The 21,830-nt window shown below is 37.5% G+C and overlaps 1 protein-coding gene across 6 annotated transcripts in view; it reads left to right on the top strand.

Moving 5' to 3' along the window:
* SETD2 (SET domain containing 2, histone lysine methyltransferase) overlaps positions 1 to 21,830 on the top strand; it is a 125,840-nt gene that overhangs the window by 45,459 nt on the left and 58,551 nt on the right. For 4 of the 6 annotated variants that reach the window (XM_045080617.1, XM_045080615.1, XM_045080605.1 and 1 more), the window contains exons 7-12: positions 122 to 199; positions 2,861 to 2,958; positions 5,501 to 5,627; positions 14,306 to 14,440; positions 15,219 to 15,338; positions 16,951 to 17,613. In XM_045080617.1, the coding sequence (XP_044936552.1) occupies positions 122 to 199; positions 2,861 to 2,958; positions 5,501 to 5,627; positions 14,306 to 14,440; positions 15,219 to 15,338; positions 16,951 to 17,613 (1,221 nt within the window). Of the gene's footprint in view, positions 1 to 121; positions 200 to 2,860; positions 2,959 to 5,500; positions 5,628 to 14,305; positions 14,441 to 15,218; positions 15,339 to 16,950; positions 17,614 to 20,285; positions 20,472 to 21,830 lie in introns of those variants that run through there. The other 2 variants (XR_006606955.1, XM_045080619.1) reach the window with 2 other exon arrangements.

Below are 21,830 nucleotides of genomic sequence, written 5' to 3' on the forward strand. Positions count from 1 at the left end.
CATAAAAGAGGAGGAGGGATTGGAAATATAGGTCATACATTTGCCTAATGCCTTTCCTTCATAAAATGTACATGTATTTTAAAGTCTCATTTCTAACTCTTAAAATGATCCTTTCCCCTAGATAATAGATGCCACTCAGAAAGGAAACTGTTCTCGTTTCATGAATCACAGCTGTGAGCCAAACTGTGAAACTCAAAAAGTAAGTTGAGTTAGATTTAGAGTTTGGGATTTTGTTCAAGATTGCTGTTCTCTTGGGGCACCTGGATGGCTCAGTCGTTAAGCATCTGCCTTAGGCTCAGATCATGATCACAGGGTCTTGGGATCAAGCCCTGCATTGGGATTCCTGCTCCGCAGGGAGCCTGCTTTCCCCTCTCCAACTTCCCTATGCTTGTATTCCCTCTCGCTATTTCTCTATGTCATAAATAAATATAAATCTTTAAAAAAAAATTGCTGTTCTACATTAAGGGTACCTGTGAATTTTATTTTTTCAATCATTTGAATTGTTTTTTCCTACTCTATTGTTAAAAATCTTATTTTGAAATAAGTTTAAGTATATAAAATAGTGCAGAAACAGTATACAGTTCCATATGCTTCACTTAGCTTCCCCAAATGCTCACATTGTATATAACCATTGTACAGGTACCCAATCCAAGAAATACTATTAACTGTTAACTAATCTAAAGTTTTTATTCAGATTTTGTTATTTGTCATTTTTCTTGACTAGGAGCCAATCCAGGAACTCCCACTGCATTTATTTATTTATTTATTTTTAAAAAGATTTTATTTATTTGACAGACAGAGATCACAAGTAGGCAGAGAGGCAGGCAGAGAGAGAGAGAGAGAGGAGGAAGCAGGCTCCCCGCTGAGCAGAGAGCCCGATGCGGGACCCGATCCCAGGACCCTGGGATCATGACCTGAGCCGAAGGCAGAGGCTTTAACCCACTGAGCCACCCAGGCGCTCTCCCATTGCATTTAATTGTCACTTCTCTTTGCCCATAAATTTTTATCTATCTTTTTTTAAAGATTTAATTTATTTGATAGAGAGGGACACAGTAAGAGAGGGAACACTAGCACAGGGAATGGGAGAGGGAGAGGGAGAAGCAGACTTCCCACCGAGCAGGGAGCCTAATGTGGGGCTCAATCCCAGGACCCTGAGATCATGACCTGAGCCGAAAGCAGACACTTAGTGACTGAGCCACCTAGACTTCCTAATTTTAGCTATTATTTCAAGGTATCAAACTGAACTTTAATTTTGATGAAGTCCAGCGTGTACTATTCAGATTTTTATCAGCTCTTATCCAGGTGCCAAATTTGGCTGTTTTAATAACTTAAGGGGCTGAATAGCCACAGATGAGAAGGATTATATGTGATACACATGTGGTTACACTGCTTCTCAACAAGGCTAGGCTCTGGGTCTTGCTCATCTTGATGTCCTATGCCTGGCACATAGTTGACACTTGATAAATTCATTTATTGAATTTGTTTTTGAGCTTAGATGAAACAATATATATGTTAGAACATTGGTTCTTTTTTAGACTAAGAAGGCTAGAGAAGTAACGGTTCTCAATTCATATTAATGGTTCTCAATCAGTGGTTCCATTTCATATTAAAATAGTGTGTTTTAAATTTTTTTGTCTTTTGAATCTGTGTACTAATAGATCTTAGATATGGCTCTTCTAAGAGCCAAGCCATATAATAAATAGGAGAACCCAGTCCATAATCATTTAACCAAAATTCTGGTTCTAGTTTTGCCTGTAGCTGGTGGCCACATGTCTAACTGTGAGACTCCAGGTGTATTCTGTCCCTTTATCACTTTAAGTCTGGGTTTTTTCATCAGTAACATGTTGACATGGTCTGGACAGGAGCTCTATAGTTGACTTACATCTTACATGTTCTGGAACTACAAGTTCTAAACCCTGTGTATTTAATCCCATTTTAATTTTTGAGTTTCATGCAACTGTTCTCATGCTTTCCTTCCCTTTCACTACACTGGGTCCTATGACCACCAGTTTTTGTTGAAATTAAACATTTGGCATCATTATTTACATTGTTCCATGCTCCATTTTATCTTAGAATACAGTTACTTTTAACATAAGGTAATACCAATTTGCCTATAATTATAGTCAGTGATGCCAAGCATTCCCTATTTGTCTATTTTTAGTACAAGTGAATATTTACTGTGTGGAAATGTATATTATACAAATTAAAGTAGCAGTTGCTTTTATTTTTTATTTTTTTAAAAGATTTTATTTATTTATTTGACAGACAGAGATCACAAGTAGGCAGAGAGGCAGGCAGAGAGAGAGAGGGAAGCAGACTTCCTGTGGAGCAGGGAGCCCAGTGCGGGGCTCGATACCAGGACCCTGAGATCATGACCCAAGCCGAAGGCAGCAGCCCAAACCACTGAGCCACCCAGGCGCCCCGCAGTTGCTTTTATTAGAGACAAATTATAGATGATGGTATTAAGTAAGAGTAACAAATACATTTATTTTAAAAGAAAGTTCCCTATTTGTTATTTGGAAAAGCTTTTATTTTCTAAAGGCACACACATAATTAAGGCAGATGAGGATCTTTAAAGAAAAACACACGGATTGGGACACCTGGGTGGCTCAGTCGGTTGAGTGGCTGCCTTCAGCTCTGGTCGTGATCCCAGTGTCCTGGGATCGAGTCCCACGTCGGGCTCCTTGCTCAGCAGGGAGCCTGCTTCTCCCTCTGCCTCTACCTGCTACTCTTCTGCCTGTGCGCTCGCTCTCTCTTTCTCTCTCTCTGACAAATAAATGAAATCTTTAAAAAAAAAAAAAAAAAGAAAAACACACAGATTAATCAGTTACTAATTTCTTTTCTTTTAAAAACATCTCAGTGGACTGTGAACGGACAACTGAGGGTCGGGTTTTTTACCACCAAACTGGTTACTTCAGGCTCAGAGTTAACATTTGACTATCAGTTTCAAAGATACGGGTGAGTATTGTTTTGATTCTGTTTTGCTGCTTCTGATGGGGCAGTAGACTGTTCAGATATAGAGATATAAAACTTTAATGTGAACTACTAAAAAGTTGTATGTGCCTCCAGGTCTTTACTCTTTCAGTTTTGTGTGTTTTTCCTACTGTATGACATTTGTGGACATTAAGGGATTTATGCAGGAACTGTATAATCTTCCTCTGAATTCCATGCTGTCTTATTTATATAATTATGTTCCATATGTAATGTAAAAAAACCCCTTTTTATTATGGAAATGTCTAGTGTCTGTGTGTGTGTGCATGTAAGGAGAATATAATATAATCCCTATGTATCTATCATTTATCTTTTTGTTATTAGTCATGACTAATTTTTTCTGATCTCTACTCATTGTACTGTGAAAGATAATTTACTTATTCTCTCTAGCCGAAATAATAACTGATGGAGTAGCAGTGAATACCCTTAGCATCTATGTTGTGGTTTCATAGAACCCCACTAAAAGGAACAGGGTTCCTTGGAGGAGTGTTGATTTCAGGTTAAGACAGAAATTGAACAAGGTGATCTTGGATTATTTTGTTGTGTCAGAAAACCGGTTATAATAGGTGAGAGTCATGTCAAAGGAACTTGGAGCTAGCTTGAATAGGCTCTCATATTAGTGAGAGAGTTCTCATTAACACTTAAGCATCAATAAGGATAATAATTATGGTGATTTGAAACTTACTATGTAAAACCCATGAGATTTAATAATACTTTAAAAATAAAACTGCAGGGACACCTGGGTGGCTCAGTCGGTTGAGTGGCTGCCTTCAGCTCTGGTCGTGATCCCAGTGTCCTGGGATCGAGTCCCACATCGGGCTCCTTGCTCCACGGGGAGTCTGCATCTCCCTCTGACTCTGCCTTCCACTCTGTCTGCCTGTGCTTGCTCTCGCTCTCCCTCTGAAAAATAAATAAATAAAATCTTTAAAAAAAAAAAAAACTGCATTAGTTATAATAGAAGGGAACTGATTTATGATTTTTTTTCCATGTTTTAGATATTTTTTATTGTGGAAAATGTCACATAACATTAATTTCACCTTTTTAACTTTTTAAAGTATACAGTTTAGTAGTACAGTCATATTTTGTACATCTATTACCACTGTCTAGTTCCAGAACATTTTCAGCACCCCAAAAGCAGATCCCTTATGTATTAACAAGCTCTCATGCCCGATTTCCCCCTTTTCTTAGCCCCTGGCAAACACTAATCTACTTTCTATATCTGTGGATTTTTCTGGATGTTTCACATATGTGGAATCATGCAAATGTGGTCCTTTGTGACTTCATTTAGAAAACATTCAATGTTTTCAAGGTTCATTCATGTTGTAGCATATACCAATATTTCATTCCTTTTTAATGGCTAAATAATATTCCACTGCATGTATATACCGTATTTTGTTTTTCCATTCATATGTTAATGCACATTTGGGCGGTTTCCACTTTTTTGCTATTGTGAATAATGCTGCAGTGAACACTGGTGAATCAATCAATTAATGATTTTTAAAAAGTAGTTTAAAAGTTAAAAAAGGGGGGGGGGGAAGAGTCAAGCATTTATCCTGCCTTCCCCAAGTGAATTCTGCTTTAGATTAAACCAAATAGTTAATGAGAAGAAGTTCTTCTCTTGGAGGTCATTTCAGCTAATAAATGAAGTAGTAACAGTATCAGCATTTTGCAGCACCTCATGGACTAATGGATCTAGGCAGTCAGTGGTGTTAGCAGTCACGGGATGAGTCCAGACCAGGTTGTATGTAGGGCTCTGTATTTTTTTCCTCTTATGTTTGCTCTTATGAAGGAAAGGGTACTAGAAATCAAGTGTTTGTGATGTCCTGCTCTATTTATTGAATGATTTCTTTTTATGCCTTTGATTACTGCTGTCATAAACTGAATCTATCAGTTTACTTTAGTATAGGTTTTCATGCTTTTCTCAAGTCACAGAATAAATGGCCGTGATGGTTTGTACCCAAGCTTGTAGACTAGGCCCGTATTCTTTCCACCACTTTTCCTTGACTCCGTGGTGGTAGTTACTTCTTAACAATGTTTCTTATTAGTATCTCATCCTTATGTGGTAACTTTTACATGTTTCCTTTTAAATAACCTGGACATACTGAATTTTATATCTGTGTATATGTATTTATAACAGTATGTTTTGTTTATTCTGTGTGCCTGTTACATTTACATATAAGAGATGTTGAACTATTTAAGCAGTTTTGTTCTCAGCTCAAATATGTATATGCTCTTTTATTTTTATATATTAGTAGGTACTCACAAAATGAAGAAATTTCTCATTAACTTCTTGGCTGATTTTAATAAGGGAAGGTTGGAAAAAGAATGAATGTTTTTTAAGAGCAATTTTCAGGCATTTCCTTTAAATAGTACCAGGTTTGTTGGAGTCTCTTAAAATAATTACTTGTTTTAGGCTGAATAGACTTCTCTTTCATATGTGATTGTTATATTGCTGACATTTTTACATGGTTTACTTTCACATAACATGTTTCCTGTGCCCTTTAAACAGAAAAGAAGCTCAGAAATGTTTCTGTGGGTCAGCTAATTGCCGAGGTTACCTGGGAGGAGAGAACAGAGTCAGTATCAGAGCAGCAGGAGGAAAAATGAAGAAGGAGCGGTCCCGTAAGAAGGATTCAGTAAGTGTTTTGTTCTTACTTTCAGTTTTTACCATGTATGTTTTAAGAAGGGAGGTAGCTTTTCTGATTGAAGTTTGAAAAGTCAAACTACAATCAGAGAAAGTCAGGATCAGATGAGATAATCAGGAAAAGAAGTATGGTTGCTATTTTTATTTCCAGTTCATAGAGATTAGAATTAGGTACAGAGAACTATTGAAGTCATGTTGTAAACACATGGGCCAGTAGCTTTTTGGGGGCCTGTAAAACTTCTAATCCTAAGTACAAATAAAATGTTTATCCACTAGCTTACTTAAGTCTGATCTACATTCCTAATCTTTTCAGTGGTTTGTTTTTTTGTTTGGAACTCTTAAAAGTTTGCAAGTGTTCTTATAATCTCTGAAAACCCTCTTTGGAGTATAAGGTGAGTTTTGAGAGGTGACAGGCAACAAAGAGTGAGAATGGAATGGTGAAAGTGGTCTTTTCATTTACTATATTAACATAGTAATTAATGGCCTTTTTTATACCTCAGCTCACCTCAGTTATACTGGAGGAAGGAGCTATCTTGTTAATAAAGGGACTCTTGCCTGGGACAAGGACTTTGTGTTTTTTTTTTTTTTTTTTTAATCCCCCCTCCCTTTTTCTGAGAGTCCCTACACCAAAACAGTATTTCTTAGCCTCAGAACCACCTGGCAGGGCCCGTAATGAAAATGCACATTCCTGGGTCCATCCCCAGACCTATGAATCCTAGTGGAGGGCTAGGAGCAGGAGCTAGGGGTCTAAGGGGGTTAGTCAGCAAATTCCCTTATGATTCTTTAGCAGTTAGCTCATGCCACGGCTTTTCTTATAAATGACTGCATAGATTAAGTATAAATTACTGTTTAGATGAGGAGATAGAAGATGTATTGGGACAAAGGGATAAAAGTGTAATGGTTAAAAGGTGATGTCAGTAAGTCCAAATTAATTGGAGAGAATTAATTATGGAACATCTGAATTCTGTAAGGAGATATAGATAGCAAAAAGCATTGGAAAGGGCAGTTGAAAAATTTAAAAAGGACTTTTGAAAATTACCGAAAGGAAAGTTTCAACAAATACCACCCAAGATGAACACATTCTTTAAAGTATTGTGTGTGCTTTAGCTGTCCTTTTTGGAGAGCATATGTACCATAATGCTCTGCCAGGCACTCTGCTAAGCACCTGACACATTAACTCATGTAATTCTCACAATAAGCCCTGAAATTAGGTATAAGGATTTTTTTTTTTTAAACAGATGAGAACATTAAGGTATCACCTGGTAGGTAATGGAAGTGAACTAGCTCTTGTCTTTCCTCTTAACCGTTATGTTGCATTGCAGATTGTGGAGAGCAGTTCCATCCTCTTCCAACTCAGACAGTTGTGGTCATAACAACCAATGTTTCTGTGTGCTAGAAAATAAATTTTAAAATCTATTACATTGTTTTGTTTAGAGTTTTAGAAATGATATATGTTTATTTCTGCAATTTTTTTTTACTCTTTATTTTAAAATTTGATCCACATTGATAAATATGTAAACATATTTTTAACTACTATTAAGTTTTTCATCATATGAGTTTATTATATATAATCCTTCTAACGAACACTAGTGTTTTTAAGCTTTTGCTCTTACTGTCACAGCATCTGTACATGTTCCTGTAAGGCATATCCATGGAAGTGGAGTCACTGGGTCTTAGCTGGTTAGCCTTCTTTTTTCTTTTTTTTAAAGATTTTATTTATTTATTTGACAGATCACAAGTAGGCCGAGAGGCAGGCAGAGAGAGAGAGGGAAGCAGGCTCCCTGCTGAGCAGAGAGCCTATGCGGGACTTGATTCTAGGACCCTGAGATCATGACCTGAGCCAAAGGCAGAGGCTTAACCCACTAAACCACCCAGGCCACCCCCCTCCGCACCCCCGCCTGTTAGCCTTCTTGACTTTGACTGTTGCGGGAAATTTTTCTCTAAACTCCATTATTATTGCTTTTATTTTTAACTCTCCTTTTCTTTTCTTTTTTTTTTTTTTTTTTTTTTAAGATTTTATTTATTTGATAGAGAGAGACACCAAGAGAGGGAACACAAGCAGGGGGAGTGGGAGACGAAGAAGCAGGCTTCCCGCTGAGCAGGGTGCTTGATGTGGGACTCGATTCCAGGACCCTGGGATCATGACCTGAGCCGAAGGCAGATGCTAAAGGACTGAGCTACTCAGGCGCCCCAGCTCTCATTTTCTTTGATAGTTTATCAGAATAGCCACAAAATAGTCATTAAACATGTTGACCTATGCTAAAATCTCCAATAAACTCCCCTTTGGCTATCTCCTACTCTCAAAGCTTACAGAATAAATATTTCTTAAAAACTGTATTATTGGTGGGGAGTATCCTTATAATGTGATGGTTTCTTAGGCAGTGTCATAACTCCATCATACCATTACCAGATGGCTTTCTTTCTTTTTTTTTTTTAATTTTTTAAAAAGATTTTATTTATTTGACAGAAATCACAAGTAGGCAGAGAGGCAGGTAGAGAGAGGAAGGGAAGCAGGCTCCCTGCTGAGTGGAGAGCCTGATGTGGGGCTCGATCCCAGGACCCTAAGATCATGACCTGAGCCAAAGGCAGAGGCTTTAATCCACCTGAGCCACCCAGGCGCCCCCAGATGGCTTTCTATCTGATAAGATTCAGGAACAGTCCCAGTGCACAAAGTGTAGGCATTCCTTTGTTTGCTTGTGTTTATTCTGATTATGGTGTGTCAGTGTCAGTATAGGCTTTGGCATTATAGACTAAATTAGGTGTAACATGAATCCAGTCATCATGGGTTGCTCCAGGTATGAATTTGAAGTTATTCTGGAATAGAATGCTGTAGATAAAACTTTGGCCAGATAGAGGAATGAGCCAGAATGATTTTAGATTTCTAGGAGGGTTATTTGCCCTGCCAATAATGAACACTTGAACCCTAGTTTACTTTTTCTTGGATTGTTGCCCTCTGAAATTCCCTTTTGCATGCCTAGATTCTGAATTTTAGTCAGCTATAGCTGAGAGTCTTGGGAATTCTTTTGGGTAGAGGATGCTATGGAGAGGACAAGATAGGACAGTTTAAAATGTAGTTTTGCATATTTTAATTATTAAGAAGAGTATATTAATAGTACTATAGCCTACAACCTCCATATCAGCCCTTGATCAGTAAACATTTTTTTTATTTCTTGCTCTTATGATTGTCCTAAGTCATCTCCTTAACAAAGCTAAAAGCTCTTCCAATTGAAGTTGGTTGTCTTTTTTGGGGATGTCACAAACCAGGTAACTAATAACCCAATGTAATTTACTAGGTAACTAAGTACTTAGCTGATGGAAATATATTAAGTCCCTATAACCCGATGATATTTGTAGTTTGTAAAGTACAAGCAGGAAATAGTCTGAAACTTCTCTTAGTCTCTTCTGAGTTTGTGAAACTAATGATAACTAATTTACACAATAAAGAGGGTGAAAAGGTACATACTTGCTTTGAACACAAAACAAGTATTAATATCTAAAGTATATAGAGCATTCCTACTAATTAATAAAGAAAAAGCCAGCACAAAGAAAAAATAAAGAGACACCATCCAGACACTTTACTAATCCAAATAACCAATAAACATAGGAAGATGTTCAACCTCATTATGAATCAGGGCAGTATCAGTTAAAACTATCAGGTGTCATTTACATGCCTATCAGATTGGTAAAAAGTCTGATGACTTGTAAGAACAGGATCTCCTACACTGCTTGGGGGTTGTAAATGGGTACAGCCACCCTTTTTTTTTTTTTTTTAAGATTTTCTTTATTTTTCCAAGAGAGGGAGAGAGTAGAGCATGCAAGGGCTGGGAGTGGCAGGCAGAGGGAGAAAGAGCAAGGAGCCTGATGCTGGACCCGATCCCAGAATCATGACCTGAGCTGAAGGCAGAGGCTTAACTAACTAAACCACCCCGGCATCCCTGGGTGCAACCACTTTTATAAACACTTTGGAATTAATTACTGAAAGTGAATGGATATGTATCTAGAGTCACAGCAGCATTGCTTATATTAGAAAAAGTAGAAACAAATTTCCATTAACACTAATATAGACAATTTATAATGTAATCCTAGACTTAAAAATTTGTCATGAAAGTGAAGGACTAGGGCTGCATGCAACAGAATGGAGGACTCCTAAAATGTAAGGATGAAACACAAGCATGACAAAAGTTTTGTCCAGTATAATTTCCAGAAAGATTTAAAAAATAGATAAAATTAAGTTATAATATTTAGGGTTTTTGTATAAATGATAAACCTATTTTAAAAATAAAAGAATGATTTTCTAAAAAAGTCAGGAGATGTTAGCAAAGAGGAGGTATTATAAGAAGGGAAGGGCACATGGAGCACTTCAGGGATGCTGGCAATGTTGTCCTCCCCCGGCCTTCTTATCACATGCATGTTGATTTTATGGATAATGCTCACTTGTTTGTTAAGCTTACTTGTTTACAAATCATTTATATACTTTATGTGTACTGTATTTCATCAGGAAGTATTAAAAATACTGCTTAGAGCAATTAAGGATGGTTGATGGCCAAAATACTAAAGTATTTAAAAAGAGTAAATTAGGGGTACCTGGGTGGCTTAGTTGCTTAAGCATCTGACTTTGTCTCGGGTCATGATCCCAGGGTTCTGGGATCAAGCCCTGTACAGGGCTTCTTGCTCAATGGGGAGCCTGATTCTCTCTCTCCTTCTGCCTACCCCTCCCCTGCTTATTCTCTCTCTCTCTGACAAATAAATTAAATCTTTAAGAAAAAAAGTAAATAATTTCTTGGACCAATTAAGCATTTAACAGAATAAATTTTTAAATGCTATAGAATTTTGCATTTTTGTATATATAAATGTTCATGTACCAGTAATTAAAATATACCTTAACCATTTTTATACTTTCATATTGATATTGATTTTTTTTTTAAGATTTTATTTATTTATTTGACAGACAGAGATCACGAGTAGGCAGAGAGGCAGGCAGAGGTGGGGGGAACCAGGATCCCTGCTGTACAGAGAGCCCAATGCAGGGTTTGATCCCAGGACCCTGGGATCATGACCTGAGCTGAGGGCACAGGCTCTAACCCACTGAGCCACCCAGGCACCCCATTCATGTTGATTTTTAGTTACTTTAGATCCTTTCGGGAAGGCGGTGATGCATAAATTAAAAATAAGTACTTCTAGTAAGTGTAAATTAATGAAAGCAATCAGTTGGCCTCCTGGCTCCCTTCCTCCCAGGTATCCTAAAAGCTATTAATCCCACAATTCACAATTGATTATCCACTTGAGTACCCAAAATTATGGACGCTGTATCATACATAGGATTGGCATGATAACTTTTATGTATGTCAGTACAACCACTAAGCTCGTAATTGTAGTGGGAGGTTCAAAGGTTATTCACTTTCTATATTTTGTTTGCAAAATTTTGTTATTTTTACTTAAGTTTCTGCAGGTTTACTGTTTATTTCCTTAAGAAAGAATGCTACTGTTTTTATTTACCAGTGGAGTTTTATATACTGTAGTGTCTATTCAATAAATGTTTATTAAATGAAAAATTTAAGAACTCAGTTTTTTTGTTTGTTTGTTTGTTTTTAGAACTCAGTTTTATCTCTTAAGTATTCAGAGTTAGAGAGGCCTTTCCTGGCTAATTATGAAAAGAAAACCCCACCTCTCTCTCTTCTTTTAAAAAGATTTATTTATTTTGGTGGGGGCAGGGACAAACAGACTGCCTTGGTTGCAGAGCCCCATGTGGGGCTCAATCTCAGGACCTGAGATTATGACCCAAGCTGAAATTCAAGAGTCAGAGGCTTAACTGAGCTACCTAGGTGCACCAGAAAACCCCATCTCTTAGCCTAGTAGTATTTGTGTCTCAAAACTCTGTCCAAAGTGAGGTTCTGACTGTTGCACTTGGGGGAAAAGTAGAATTTTAAAGCCCTTGGTCTTTCCTATTCTAATCCTCTAGAATTTAAGACACAGGAGGTTTTACATTTAGGATATGCAGGGGAAAGCCATCATTAAGGAAATTGTCCTGAATTAATGTTTAACCATAAACTGGTTTTTCTGTATATATCCTTAATCTCTTCAAAACATAAGTGATGCTGGAAATGAAAAAGAAATGAGCCTTAAGTGTACATTTTAGAAGGAAAAAAGTGAGTTTACATTTCTTCAGAGTCTTGTAAGTAGCATTTCATGTTTTCTTGTTTTTGTTCCTAAGAGTTATGTGAGTTTTGTGGTATAATATAAAATAGAAGTGTTTAGTGCCTTGCCTAAAATTATGTTGAGATGATAAAAAGTTAAGTAACAGAAAATTTCCTTAAGGGATTCCGGGTGACTCAGTCAGTTAAGCCTCTGCCTTCCACTCAGGTTATGATCCCAGTGTCCTGGGATCAAGTCCTTGGTCAGGCTTCTTGCTCAGTGGGGAGTCTGCTTCTCCCTCTGCCTGCCACCCTCCCTGCTCATGCTCTTAATCTCTCTCTCTCTCTGGCAAATAAATAAATAAATAAAATATTTGAATAAAAGGAAAAGAAAATTTCCTTAAGATTCTTGTCTTTTAGAGGCGCCTGGGTGGCTCAGTGGGTTAAGTCTCTGCCTTCCGCTCAGGTCATGATCCCAGGGTTCTGGGATCGAGCCCTGCATCTGGCTCTCTGCTCAGTGGGGAGCCGGCTTCCCTTCCTCTGCTTCTCTGCCTACTTGTGATCTCCATCTGTCAAATAAATAAATAGTCTTTAAAGAAAAAAAAAAAAGATTCTTGTCTTTTGGATTTTCTTTCTTCTAATTTATTATCAGTGCATTCTAGAATTTTATCATTTCAGGCCATATTGGTATACTGCTGTTCTTTATATCTCTTCTGTGTTAGTTGCTGTCTCGTGTAGATTTTATTCTGTTATTGCCGCACTACTTATTCTCAAATTCCATGTTGATCATATTATTCTCCTTTTTTGGGTTCAGTAATGGAGCTTTCTTGCTCATTCACATCAAATACAGATTCTTTTACGTAACACCTCCAGGATCTTCTGATCAAACACCAGCCTTCCTTTTGATGAGGTTTTTCTTACTTCCTCACCATACCTTATCTGCTCCAGCCTGGCCAAGCTAGGCACTATCACAATTTTCCATTTTCCTATGCTCAAGATTTTACTCACTCCCTCCTTGTTGCATTGGGCTGCACTTGTTGCACCTGTTGCTAGCCCTGCTTCTGGTGACTCATTCTAACCACACCCTTCCTTCATAGTTTTTTAACATTTTATAATTAATCCTTCATTATTTGTTTTCATATGAATTAATTTTATCTCCCCAATAATAAGTTCTGTAAGGTATCTTTATATCTTTGGTAAGACAGCTGGAAAACAACTATTGGTGGGTTTTTTGTTGTTGTTTCCCATTGTTTAAATGTAATATTTGAAACTTCCAGAGAAAATATATATGTTACAAAGCATAATTATAAAAGAACCACTTGTGAGCACTTCTCTCCTTTGTGCTCCCTGCTTAGCCCCTAGAGGATACCACTGTTTTGAATTTTGTGTCGTATCTCCATTGCCTTTTTAAAATTGATTTTTTAGGCCTGCATCTATGAAAATTTTGTTTTTGAGGTTTATATAATCAGAGTCATACAGCATGTAATCTTCTGGAACTTTTTTCATGTAACATGTTCATAAGATTGATGAATCTTGTTGCATTGGGCTGCACTTGATTCCTTTCTCTGTGCTATAATAATCCATTGTATGAAAATGCTAATTTATATAACCTGGCCACAGACATTTGTTAATAGTTCTTTGCTATTACAGTGAACTTTACAGTGGTTATTCAGTGAACTTAGTATAACATGTGTCTAGAAATATCTTTAGGATTTATTCTTAGGTGTGCAGTGCTACGCATAGGGGATACAGATATTTTATTTTTGAAGCCAGTGCTTTATTTCTTTTGGCATACTTTTCACCATTAATTTGCTCTGTCTCCTGTAAGAGTAGATTTTTGTTCGTTTTGGTTCATTGTAGTGACTTTAGCAACTAGGATTATACTTGACATATAGTAAGTAGTTGGTAAATATTTGATGAGTGAATGAAATGCTTTTCAAATTGTGATAGTGCCTAGCTTGGCCAGGCTGGAGCAGATAAGGTATGGTGAGGAAGTAAGAAAAACCTCATCAAAAGGAAGGCTGGTGTTTGATTAGAAGATCCTGGAGGTGTTACGTAAAAGAATCTGTATTTGATGTGAATGAGCAAGAAAGCTCCATTACTGAACCCAAAAAAGGAGAATAATATGATCAACATGGAATTTGAGAATAAGTAGTGCAGCAATAACAGAATAAAATCTACACGAGACAGCAACTAACACAGAAGAGATATAAAGACAGCAGTAAACCAGTATGGCCTGAAATGATAAATTCTAGAATGCGCTGATAATAAATTAGAAGAAAGCAAATCCAATTTTTACTTTCATCAACAGCATGTAAAATTCCTTTTGATCTACATCTTTGCCTAGATTTGACATTATCAGACTTAATTTTTTCCCCAGATTAATCTAGTAAATATGACATGATTTCCCACTGTGGACCTATTTGTGTTTTCCTTATCACTGGCAAGGTTGAACATCTTTTTAGGTTGTTTGATTCTTAGATTAGTGGCACATTTGTTGTTGTTTTTATAACCAGATACTTTTTCTTTGCTATGGCAGGTGGATGGAGAGCTAGAAGCTCTGCTGGAGAATGGTGAGGGTCTCTCTGATAAAAACCAGGTGCTCAGCTTATCCCGGCTTATGGTTAGAATTGAAACCTTGGAACAGAAACTTACCTGTCTTGAGCTTATACAGGTGAGTTCTTTGATATTAATTTATTTTTTGTTTCTGAATTTGAGTTGGGGCATCTAATGTGCAGTCTAGAATGATGACAGGAGAAGGGATAACTCTGAGAAAAGTTACTCTTATTTTTAAAATGGTTTGAAAATTCTATATGATTTTGTAAGTTTGTCCTCTTAAAAATGTCGAGTTCAGCATCATTTAGTTTTTTAGTAGATCTTTTTTGCTTTCTCTCTCTAGCCAAAGAGCATGGTGGGATTTTTTTTGTGTAACAATTCATGACATTTGATATAGTCCCCCCTATGATTATTAGTCTGTCAAGGCCATTTTTACCACAGGATCTTGAAGCAAGGAATTTTAATGATAATCTCGTTTACTCCAGTTTATTAAGTATGCCACAAGAAGTTGAATAATTTTTAAAAAAGGATGATTTAAAAGAAAACTAAGAGAAAAAAGCCTTTTGAAAAAACATCTGAAGGGAAGAGAGAAATGAAAATGATTCACACTATTATAGTTTTAGGTTTTTCGATAAAAATGAATATAATTTGGTTCTTGGTCTTTCAGATTTGAATTTCATTGTAAATAACATATTGATGTTAAAGTTATAATTTCTTTAAAGCATTTGTTATTTGTACACTTTTAGTCGCATTAATCACAATAGAGTTTCTAGGTAAAGTTTTGTGAATATAAATAGACTTTTTATTCCTCTCTGTGGACCCTTTTTAATGTTCTGTGTGGTATTACCCACCCCCAACCCAATACCCTGCATCCTGCTTCCCTTCCCCCACGGAAGAACACACATTCACAGTCTTGCCTGAAGTCTTTTCTGGAACGTCATGGACTGTCTTTGTTGTGGATTTGGATGGCAGAGCTAGGTGATGGCCGGGAAAGTAACCAGAAGCTTCAGGAAGAGGTCAGTTCACAATCAACTTGCTTATTTCTTAAAACCTCCATATAGAGTGCTTAGGTTGAGTGATAATATGAGTAATAATGAATTTACCATTATAGTTACCATTGGAATTAAATAAATATCATCTCAGTGTCATTCCTGTAATTATAACCTTTTACGTAGACCTTGCTAGTAGTGAGTTTGCCCCATGGTTTTTCCTAAAGTATCCCTGTAGCTGAGACTGCATAATTGGGAAGTGCAAGAGCAAGATATCACATCATAGTTAAGTGAAGGATCTAGTTTGTTGCTAAAGCCATAGTTTTAAATGGGAAACCATGTGAAACTTACATTTGGGGGCTCTAAAAAATTGGTGAAGAGGCGAATTCTGGAATGGCAAGAGTAAGAACATTTTGAGGAATCAATAAGTTTTTTAAGATCTAAATAAATGTTCCTTGGCAATGTCATTAGTGGAGTTGTGATATTTATACCTTCCCATGAAATAATATTTTTAATCTAGTTTAAATGTAGTTCTTTTTATTTTATTATTTTTTTATTATTATTTTTTTAAAGATTTTATTTATTTATTTGACAGAGAACACAAGTAGGCAGAGAGGCAGGCAGAGAGAGAGCGAGAGAGAAGCAGGCTCTGCACTGAGCAGAGAGCCCGATGCGGGGCTCAATCCCAGGGTCCTGGGATCATGACCTGGGCCGAAGGCAGAGGCTTTAACCCGCTGAGCCACCCAGGCGCCCCAAATGTAGTTCTTTTTAATCATAGTTTCTAATATAATACCGAAGTCATTTAAAAATGCACTTTAAAAACAAAACAGGAGTGAGCAAGTAAGTGGTTGTCTTCCCTCTCTTCTTCCTCCCAGGAGATTTGGCAATAAGTAGAAGTTGAGGAAGATTTGGAGTTTCTTCCTCCCTCCCTTCCTTTCTCCCTTTTTCCTGCCCCTCCCCATTCCTTTTTGTACAGATCTAGTTGACTTTATTAAATGATTCTATGATTAATGATTAAATGAATTCAGCAGTATTCCATCTAGAAAGTAGAGAGGAACAACTTACTTTGGGGATTCTGTAGATCTACATTGGGGAGTACTTTGGAAGAAATTCTTGGATTTCAGAGTGGAGGGGATGGTTATCTCTGGAGAGAGAGTCTTTCTTTGTTAGCTGTTTATCAGAGGCTAAAAGAGGTAAGTAATAGCTGCATTTTTTTTGGATGAAATATCATTTAAATATATGTTGTTGCATAGTTCCCAAGCCGATATCATAGTCACTTGGAAAACTTTTTAGAAAAACATAGCCAGGATAAGGTCCACTAGTATATATATTTTGAAAGATCTACACAGGTTTGAGAACTACTGGTAGAAGATATTAATCGATCCTGTTTGATAGTGGGAGCAGTTACCTGTTCTGCATTTTATTCTTGCTGGTCAGTCTTTAAAAAGTTTTCCTTCCTTTCCAGAGGAAACTAATACTATAACATTTAACCCTTTTGTAGTTATAGAGACTTAGGTCTTGATAAGACAGTAAAGAAAACCCACAGGTCTTTCAAAAATGATCTGAGTCCCAGCCAGAGATTTGAAAAGTCAACTGTGTAGAGTGATGTGACTTTTTTTTTTTTAATTTGTTTAATCAGATTATAAAGACTTTGGAACACTTACCCATTCCTACTAAAAATATGTTGGAGGAAAGCAAAGTACTTCCAATTATTCAACGCTGGTCTCAGACTAAAACTGCCATTCCTCAGTTGAGTGAAGGAGATGGATATTCAAGTGAGAATACGTCACGTGCTCACACACCACTCAACACACCTGATCCTTCCGCCAAGCTGAGCACCGAAGCTGACACAGACACCCCCAAGAAGCTCATGTTTCGGAGACTTAAAATTATAAGTGAAAATAGCATGGACAGTGCTATCTCTGATGCTACCAGTGAGTTGGAAGGCAAGGACGGCAAAGAGGACCTTGACCAGTTAGAAAACGTCCCTGTGGAAGAAGAGGAAGAGTTACAGTCACAGCAGCTACTCACACAACAGCTACCTGAATCTAAAGTTGAGAGTGAAATCACTGTGGAAGCCAGTAAGCTACCCACATCTGAACCAGAGGCTGACACTGAAATAGAGCCCAAAGAGGGCAATGGCCCGAAACTGGAAGAAACCATTGCTGAGGAAACGCCGTCCCAGGATGAAGAGGAGGGTGTATCTGATGTGGAGAGTGAGAGGAGCCAGGAACAGCCAGATAAAACAGTAGATATAAGCGATTTGGCCACCAAGCTCCTGGATAGTTGGAAAGACCTAAAGGTAAGAAAACATTTTTGTTTATTTTAACCTGAATTACTCACATCTAGAGTTCCACGAATCTTACGTTGAATTACCTACTTCTTTAGCTATACATCTATTTGAAAAATGGAATGCCGTCTCTTTTACTGACAGCTGATTATAAATGTCTCAAACATCTTTTAAACCTTGGCAAGAGATATAGCAGCCAAACTAATATACAGATGTCCCCTTTTCTTCATTTAGAAAAGCATATCACAGCAGTGAATTCAGTTTTTCAAGTGCTCTTTACATTAAAAACAAAGCCAGAAATCCTTTGAGGAACAAATGTATGATTCTATGTTTGAAAGTTCTTTGTAAGATCCTAGGTTAAAAAAAAAAAATGAATGTTTAAGTTGATTGGAAATTAATGTATTGCATTAATTAGAAATTAAAATTAAAAGTTAAATGGAAAACCAAGGTAATTTAGCAACTTCTCATCAAAAATGATTGAACATAAATTTCTGTTCCAGTAAAATAACTTTATATGGAGATAGTTGGTATTCAGTTCCCCTGTTGTTTTTGAAATAGGTCTGCTGTTTAAATGCCTATTTCTTTGGGCAAAAGATGTGATCTAGAGGAAAAATAGAGGGGTCTGGAACCCCTTAACACTTAATACATACATAATCTCTGGTTAAAGAATGTAGCAAGATGTGTAGGGTTTGCTCTGTAGAAATCCCAGGCTGGGTCTTGGATAAACACAGAAGTGGATAACAGGATGAGCCTAGAAGAGAGGTGTTACATTTTGATTGTAAGTGATCTGGATCTGGGATTCAGGTCTTGAGGACCCCGTGGGACCAGGTTACTTGCTAGCTTCTGTTTTTCTGTTCCTCTCTTCTGCCAGAAGTGAAGCAGCCAGATAAACCAGCAGTGCAGGTTTATGTGCAGCAAGATGGACATCTGAATCCTCTCTGTCCCCAATTATGACTACAAAGCTCACCCAGTAGATCCTGCAATTTGACCCATACGAAACTGGCCTTATACTGAGCAGAATGAGTAGTGGGTTGGTTGTGCACTGTGCTTACTTTTGGCATTTGTAATTTGCTGTGTTGAGACCCTTTAAGTATTGTGTGGTTTCAGCTCTCATTGACCTATTCATGCTACTCTTTCTCACCACTTATAGTTTATCATTAACTCAATCTTATGAAATTCTTCCTTTTTATAAACTTTAGTAAAAGGAAGGATTCATAGTAAATCTGGTTATGATATGACATTTGAACTACAGGAACCAAAATTTCAGTTAAATTGAAAGAGATGCTGGGATGGTCATTTGGATGAACCTTCCTTTAAGGCCTGCTTTGTGAGGGCACAGGAGTCTGGAAGAAAGTCCCTCTTGTGTTCAGAGACTGCTAGTAGAGCCTCTGGCATGACTGGCTTCATAAGGAAGGTGGGAATGGAAACATGAACATGAGTGGACATAGAAAGACCTTACAGACATGGTTTTGTATAGCAAGGGTCGGGGGCAGACCCAGTAGTACACTTCTGCCTGCTAAGTCTCTGGTTGACATAATTTTCAGAAATGAGACATAATCATCATTTCTTAAAAACCTGTCTTAAAATCTAGGAGAAGTAAGTACTTTTGTTTCTCTGTGTGGTAGTTTTTATTGTCATGGTAGTGGTATGAATAGCTCTCTGGGATATCCTTAACTCAGTTAGCTATAACTGGTCATTTAAACTCACACTCTAGACATTTTTGAGTCCTACAAAGTTATTCCTTCCCCTGCTTGTCGTCCTCCCTCCTCCTATCTGAAAGATCAAAGCAGTTGCATAGTACTACGTAGTTTGATGATCCTCTTGATTTGAGGTTTACAATTTTATTCATACTTTTAAAATATAGCCTTCTTAAGCTTCATATTTTGGATTTATCTGATTCTTAGCATCAAAGAAGCCATTAAATAAGATTTTCCTTCTTCACACTTCTATTTTGCTCTGGAATCATTACCCATCTAGAATTGGGATGCTGAAAGAGGTGGTTACTTGACTGAACTGTGATGTTTTGTTACACATTGGTGCTGGGGCTCTTAATTCATCTATCATTCTAATTAACATTTACCATGGTTCTAATTTCAAAACTCTGATTGTGGTTGTCCTTAAATAAAATATTTTAGCTAGCATTTAACCAGAACATTGAAATCAGAAACCTGTAATATGAACATGTCTTAGATAAACACATGGACTTGATGTGATTACTATATACTCATACTATCCCGGCATTGAAAGAGTTAACTACTTCTGTCTGACTTCCACCTATGTGTTCAAGTAGACATTGGCAGAAAAGAAAATGTCTTACTCAACCAACCTTTGTTAAGCACCTGTTGCCAAGCACTGTGTTAGTTGCTGATGTTGATTCCAAGATCATACTAAAAAGCATTGATCTAAGATTGTGGTTAGCCACTCCAAGCTTCCCTGACCTTCTGGGGCCACTGTAACGTTGTTGGACATGTGTTCCACTTGGCCTTCCTACACACTGGATGGAGTGAAGAACTGAAAGAGGTTGCTTCAGATCCTTAATCTTGATTTTGCTGTGAAGGCAGACCGTAGGGATCATCAGTAAATGAGAGAGGGGGGGAGGGAAGGGAATGAAGCTTCATGAATTACTCTTTGTCCTCCCAGATCTGATGATGATCCCCCTTGTAACTTGAACCATTTCCATCTAGCTTCTCAGGGCAGCAAGGAGCTTGTTAACATCACCAGCTGACCATGTGTCTCCTTTTCTCAACTCCATTTTCAACTTCGTGCTGAAGAAAAACAAGAACCTAGCGTGCATTCTGTGAAGAAACAGGAAGATGGTTGGGAAGTTGGATGATGCATGAAAAATATAATAGGTGAAAAGAGGACAGAGGTGGTTAACTCACTGGCGCCGGCGTTATTTTGGTGCGTCCATTGCCGACAATGGATGTCGTTCTGGGAAAATCCCGACTCCTGGCGAGAAAGGATTAAGTGAGCTACTTTTTCTATACCTCTATACACAGGACTGCTGCCTTGGCTTCACAGGGCTTACACATTTTGACTCCTAAAGTAGACCTCAACAAGAAACATCACCTAACACATTGCTACACATAAGCATGGATTCATTTTCACATGCAGATTTACCAGGCTACATTTTCAGCAGGGACATGTGCATATATTTCTGTTCGCAAAAGGAATTATTGTACATCACCCCTCATGCTGAAAATCTACCCTAGACTTCACAGGGCAAAACAGCTGATTTTAAGTGGTGATTAATTATAATTTGACTGGAAAAGTCTTCATTCATTTGGATCATGAGAAGAAGAGGTAAGGTTCCCATGAATTTGGCAGTTTTTGTTTCAGTTAAATACCCAGTAGATTATGATGGCTAGTGATTCCAGAGCCTCTCTTGTAAATACTGAGATTACAGGATGTGCATTTCTCCTTATAAAGAGATCTGGGTAGTTATAATACACCTGGATTAGATGATTTAGGGGCAACATTCTGTAAATGCGATAAGTTGGACTATTCTTTTTTTTCAAATTTATTTGACAGCACAAGCAGGGGGAGTAGAAGGCAGAGGGTGAGAGAGAAGCAGGCTCCCCACTGAGCAGAGAACCCAACACTGGGCTTGATCCCAGGGCTCTGGGATCATGATCTAAGCTGAAGGCAGATGCTCAACAGACTGAACCACCCAGGTGCCCCAAGTTGCACTATTCTTAATGATACTTTTTTTTTTTTAAGATTTTATATATTTGAGAGAGAGAGAAGTCACAAGGAGTGGAGAGGGGTTGAGAGAGAAGAAGATTCCCTGCTGAGCAGGGAGCCCAATGCAGGACTTGATCCCTGTCCTGGGATCATGACCTGAGCTGAAGGCAGACAATTTACTGACTAAGCCACCCAGGCGCCCTTAATGATATCCTTACTCCTATTTTATTCATATTTATCTCAAGACATTATCTTTAATTCAACAAACGTATTATTTGCCAGGAAAGTTAAGCATTAAACTCTTTGTAGAAAGTTTAAATAAAATACAGAGTTGAAAAAGTTTTGAGTCACTACTGGGATCTTAGTCTGTAACAAATACTGTATGTGGAGTCTGCTATGCAACATTTCAAAATGAAATTATGTTCCCTGGATTTCTGTAGTAAATTTCAAAATCCTTCATTGAGATTATTCTGTATCCGTAAGGATCAATATTATCCTTTTTAAAATTTGCCCCTAAAGAACATGGTTTTTGATACTACTTCATT

Source organism: Mustela putorius, unplaced genomic scaffold, assembly GCF_011764305.1.
Source record: "Mustela putorius furo isolate JIRA1106 unplaced genomic scaffold, ASM1176430v1.1 tig00000095_pilon_pilon_pilon, whole genome shotgun sequence".
Lineage (NCBI taxonomy): Eukaryota > Metazoa > Chordata > Mammalia > Carnivora > Mustelidae > Mustela > Mustela putorius.